This window comes from Octopus bimaculoides, chromosome 7 (assembly GCF_001194135.2).
Source record: "Octopus bimaculoides isolate UCB-OBI-ISO-001 chromosome 7, ASM119413v2, whole genome shotgun sequence".
NCBI lineage: Eukaryota > Metazoa > Mollusca > Cephalopoda > Octopoda > Octopodidae > Octopus > Octopus bimaculoides.
Genome location: NC_068987.1, coordinates 24,670,187 through 24,676,273, shown reverse-complemented (window position 1 = coordinate 24,676,273; position 6,087 = coordinate 24,670,187). Strand labels below are relative to the sequence as shown.

Below are 6,087 nucleotides of genomic sequence, written 5' to 3'. Positions count from 1 at the left end.
TGTTTATTGAGCGAAAACAGCTAAAAACTCCACGAGGCTCCGGCAGGGGATGGTGGCGAACCCTGCTGTACTCTTTTACCACAACTTTCTCTCACTCTTACTTCCTGTTTCTGTTGTGCCTGTAATTCAAAGGGTCAGCCTTGTCACATTGTGTCACGCTGAAAATCTCCGAGAACTACGTTAAGGGTACACGTGTCTGTGGAGTGCTCAGCCACTTGCACGTTAATTTCACGAGCAGGCTGTTCCGTATGCTGCTTGACTACTAAGTGGGTAGATTCCTGTGAGCGAGGGCAATTCCTTCCACATTTATGTATATTGCACTTCGTTTGTAAATATACTTAAATTCTGACCGCTAATATACATATATAGATAGACACACACACAGACAGACAGGTAGATAGATAGATAGAGAGAGAGAGAGAGAGAGAGAGATTATGGATTATGGATTGCTATGTCACATTCGTTGAAAGCTTGCGAAATAACCTGAAAAAGAAAAAAAAAACACGAATCAAAATTCCGTTGCTGGGAAACTCAGACTTTTTTCGGATCTGTCTATAAAAGATGGTGTCGATTTTTTTTTTTTTACAAAATGAATCTTCATTTAAATTATAATTTCTGCAAGTATCTTTCAGGGAAGCAATTTTACCTTCCACTTCAGTAATAAAGATATATTATGTTCCAATGTTTTTCTTCTTACTTGCTTCCATTAGGAAAATTTTCTACTGAAGATTCTCTGTCATATTTTTTTTATATCAGGTTCGGAAAATGAACGAAATCATCAACAGTATCAAATTAATCAAGATGTACAGTTGGGAATCAGCTTTCTCTTCTGTCGTAACAGGTAAGCAGTCGGCTTCTCCTCACAACCTAACGCTATTTATAACTAACATTATTATTTTTATCTAATGTCGCATTCTCTTACTCAAGTCCATTTTATTGCAGAACCAGTAATCAGGTTTCTTTCCTTGTTGCAGTTTAGTTCCGAAACTTTTGTGCATTGATTCGCTAAAGAAACACGTGAACATCACAAATGATATTTGTAATGTAAATACATGTCGTAAAGCAAACTTACTGCAGTACTCATCACGAAGCGTTATCTTTTATGGACGTGCTGTATTTAAAAATGCAATCTCTGTCGGAGTCAGAAGAAAATCGTCCTAGCAGCAGCTGGTGAGAATGCTAGAAGCACACTTTCGTCTCTTTGGGTGCTGTCAGTATCATCTACTTACAACTAACTGCATGCGAAGACACAGATAGTTACTTTATTCTAATTCTCTTTCCGTTGTGTATAACGGGTTTTTATTCAGTTGGACGGCTATTCGCTACATCAATGACTGTTCGTTCACTGTTTTCCTATATCGGGGACAATGTATTTCATTTTAGCATGCAGCTGGTTTTGAGTACATGCTACTGACAACGTCCAGGGAGGTGGAAATGCATCCATCGCAGCAGCTGCTGCTCGGATGATTTTCGTCTACCTCCGATATATGTATCGTGTTTTGTAACACAGCATGTACATCTTAAATATTATCTCCAAACGAATACCGTAATAAATTAGCTTTTCGCGATGTTCTTTACATTATGTATGATAAACAGATGGATATTTTAATCTAATACTGTTATACACAACAAATGAAACAAATACTTTGTTTATTAGCTGACAATAGAAATATAATTTATAAAACGATATTGCATGTAGTGATAAACAAAACAAATTTTATTTTTACCTTAAATAAAATGATAAAATGCATATTAAATCAGTCACTTATCGAAGGTTTTTTGTGACTATTTTCTGTTTGACATTTTTCGGTGTCTATTTTTGGATTACAGTTAAGTTCACCGTCATCAGTTTACTTCAAGAGAGTTTACCGCCGTCAATTTACCGCAAAAAAAAGTTCACCGTGGGGAAAGTTTACCGAGAAAATATCCATAGCATCTCACCATTAATAGTTAAAAACTATTTTATTGACAAAAAGAAAAGCAAACGAGGAATTGATAATGGTGAACTTTCCCTACAGTGACTTGATGACGGTGAACCAACCGGACATACTGCTTTTGTATATCCTTTCTCTACTTTTTTCTAGTAAATTTTCCTTATGACAGCTTTATCGGACCTGACATTTTTTCAAGATTCGCTACAGATACAGGAAAATCCAACAAAAACATTGGGCACCCAGATATGCACTGAAAAGACATGAAAGATAAAACACTCAACACTGACTAATCAAAATTAAGAAACTGAAAAGTGCACCGGACATATTTTATTTTCCGAATCTGGATCTTTTCCGCTTGACTGCCAGCATTTTAAAATTTGGCACATTAATGTAGTTTCCCAAGCTGAATTGCTGGAGTTATTTAATTTTTTCCAGAAATTTCTTTCTTTTAAGTTATTGAGGTTTAAATTTTGATTATTTTCACCCAGTCAGAAAACAGAATGTGAAAGCTCTCATTTTGTGCGTGGCTTCACATTTTATCAACATCCTGAAAATAGCACGTGTTGTCAATATTTATATTCTAGACACGTTTAGCTGTTATTTTTAGCACACTTAAATGACAAAAAGAAACCAGTAAACAACAGATCTTTTGTAGTTTTAAGCGTTCAATATGCATTTAATGCGATAAACAGCACATTACAAATTAAATATTTCTCAGAATAAGAGACTTAGAGCACGAACTTAAAAGATTTATCTAAAAACAAAATAGCACATTACAAATTAAATATTTTTAAAAACCAAAAAAGTTGTTGACCAGTTCATTGGTAAAATTTTCAGATGGATAAAACAATAGAACACAGTATCAGCAAGTTGTTTCAATATATTTGTCAACACGTACTTTCTCGCAGACAAAAAAGTTCTCATGTTCTGCTTGTTACTATAGAAATAGGCATGAATGTATCTGTGCCTTACGATTGGTTAAAACTACTCAAACTTTCAAACTTTAATAGCTAATAACTCTTTATTTATTGATTTTATAGCGAAAATGATTTTCATGGCATTCATTAACCTATAAAAGTGTATAATTACACTGAATATGAAATCAATTTGAACAGAAATTGATGCTGACAGCCAAACGAAAAAGATCCCCCCAATATTAATATCTACTTTTATTTTATTTCCTTTTAGCTCTTCTGGCCAATAGTAGTATTCTGAATTCTAGTTTCGTTGTTATTCTTTGGTTTGCTTTGTTCTCTACTAAATATAAAGATTTATTTCATAGTAAAGGCCTAGCATTGTAACAAAAATCATATATTCTCTATTGCAGTACTACGGAGAGCAGAAAAGAAAACATTAAAGCGAATCAGTATCTTACAAGGAATTGCTAACGGTATCGTCCCCATCATACCGACCCTCACTTCGGTGACTACTATCGCTGCCTTTCGAGCAAGCGGCAATGAAATTGATGCGTCTACAGTAACTAAAACTTTTAACTTAACTTCTCAGTCATATGTGTCGCACTTGTAACGTTACTGAGAAAAGTTTCCTTCTTTCTTCCTTCCTATTTTCTTTTCAATACTTCATAGCAGTAGTAGTAGTAGTAGTAGTTGCTGTTATTATTTTTATTGTTGTTGTTGTTGTTATCATTATTGAGGCGGTAAGGCAGCTAAGGCGTTAGCACCTTGGACAAGATGCTTAGCACCAATTCTTCCGGCTCTCTACATTCTGAATTCAAATTCCGTCTTTCAACCTTCCAAGACCGATAAAATATGTACCAGCTGATCATTAAGGCCGATGTAGTTGACTTCCGCTCCTCTGAAAAAAAGCTGCAAGCCATGTGCCAAAATTTGAAACCCTTAATATCATTGAATGAGAGAGCAGTACCTGTCATCACAGTAACGTTGAGGTACAAAATATACGAAGCCAAATATACCTATTAGGTATGATAAACAGATGGATAAGGGTACACCAAATATATGCACCACAACCATAGGTGCACGATATGGTGATCTCATAAAAAAAGAAACAGCGTATGGCTTTGTAGGTGGAGCTGAGTTAGAATTTTCTTCAGGTCGAGTAGCCCATCTTGCTGCAAAAGGTCCCTGAATAAGGTTTGTTTAAAGATGATGAATTATTCAAACCCCAAAGAATCTCTCTCAACACACGATTACAATGCTTCCCCACTACTCCTGTTCGTGATCAGAGATGCACATATCATCAGCCAATAAGAGATATGCTCAACTGATTAAGGCCAAGAAACTGACCTGCAAATTTGCGATATTTTGCAGAATATTCGCTGTAGCTAATCTTTTGCGCCATGACGAAACATGTATATGATAACGCTTCCAATCAGTTAAGATCAGAAGCCATGAAAGCCACTGCCTGGTACTGCATCAGGGCGTTGTTGTTGTTGTTGCTGCTGCTGCTGCTGTCTTTATTTTTTTATACACCAGCTTGATGTGTTCACGCACATTGTCTATAGAGAGAATTTGCCCTACGAGACATTAAGCGCTTTAGCACAGTGAAGATCTTTCCATTTCTGAGTGTATACGAACACGTTAAATATATGCGCACATATATATATTTCATCTACTTTTTAGACACACTGAGTAGCAACCAATGTGAATGGACCCATCTCTCATATTGATTGTCTATTTTGCAAGCAAAATACACAGAAGCTTTCTTTATTGTTGAAGTAACTTTACAGTTTTGCGATGAAGAGATGAATTGTCCATCTATGTAACAAAAATTGTGCGAATTATTTATACAATTATGAGACATTTTAAAATGATAAATTAAGTAACATTTGATGAGAAAAAACACGACACAACAATAAAATAGATGGCTAATTACGTTTCGATTCAATGAAGAAAGATTCGATAACTCTCATGAAGACTTGCTCCATAATATTTTGATTATAGAGATAATGCAATAATTTTCATTTACTGTATCCTAATATATTTTCTTGAGGTGATGCAGTATTTGTAGTATTCAATCAATGCTTTGTGTCATATCCCTATTGTAAAATTAAAATTGGAATAACCCCTCTAACTCAAAACTTTAGCTAGTCTTGAAAAAGGTGCAGTTCTGTAATTAGCGATCCAAAATGAGTTAAAGTCGAGTGGTTTTATCTTCAATAAAAGAAAAAGTTTAATTTTTCTTCTGTTTAGTGCAACTATGCTGTATGAGACATTTACGAAAAACCATAAGTTCAAGAGTGAGTCTGTTCTTCCATAGACGTGACACATTATAATGATAACAAACGTCATGAATACTTCGTCTCCTCTAAATAATTATTACCATCTGACTGTAATAGAAGCGCTTTATAGTTTATACATATACAAAAGATAAAAGTTGCGATAACCTCATTTCGCGCTCTCTATCCAGTAGTATCAGACGTTTTTATTTGTTTATGATCATACATTTATATCTCTCATTATAACAATAATGATCTCGTCTGATGAGACACAATGTCCCAGATATAGAAAGAAAAACAAGATTCTGGAATATAACATTTATATTTTTGCTCAAAGTCATCAGCGGTGATATTGAAGTGAAATAACTTCAACGTGCAATTAACATGAACCCCTGCCCCATCTGCCTGTACCACTCTTTAAAACGATAAAAGAAAGTCAAACCAAATGCTAACGGGGATCTAGGTGGTTTTTCAACCTGTTAAAATAGAAACTAAGTCCCCCTCAAACTTCTGTCTTCAAAAAAGGAACAATAAAATGGATAACATAGTTTTTGGTATATTATACAAGGTAGTCACGGCCAGAATGCTTTTGATCATAAGTCGCTCGAACAAGGCTAACCTTGTTCAGTGCAGTCAGTCCTGTCCGAACAAATCTCTTTGACACACTTTAACAACAATAGTAAAAAAAAAAATGACTTACATCGAAACAAGTCCATGATGAAGGGGGGAAACAAATTTTAAATATTAAAAAGAACGTTAGCATTGTTTCTATAATTTACTTTTTTTTATATCAATTAGGTGGAGGTGCAATGGCCCAGTGGTTAGGGCAGCGGACTCGCGGTTTCGATTCCCAGACCGGGCGTTGTGAGTGTTTATTGAACGAAAACACCTAAAAGCTCCACGAGGCTCCGGCAGGGGGTGGTGGAGAACCCTGCTGTACTCTTCCACCACAACTTT

At 35.4% G+C, this 6,087-nt stretch overlaps 1 protein-coding gene across 1 annotated transcript in view; it reads left to right on the top strand.

Moving 5' to 3' along the window:
* LOC106872811 (ATP-binding cassette sub-family C member 5) overlaps positions 1–6,087 on the top strand; it is a 104,556-nt gene that overhangs the window by 45,028 nt on the left and 53,441 nt on the right. The window contains exons 8-9 of the mRNA XM_052969141.1: positions 757–841; positions 3,262–3,459. Coding sequence (XP_052825101.1) covers positions 757–841; positions 3,262–3,459 — 283 coding nt within the window. The remainder of the gene's footprint in view (positions 1–756; positions 842–3,261; positions 3,460–6,087) is intronic.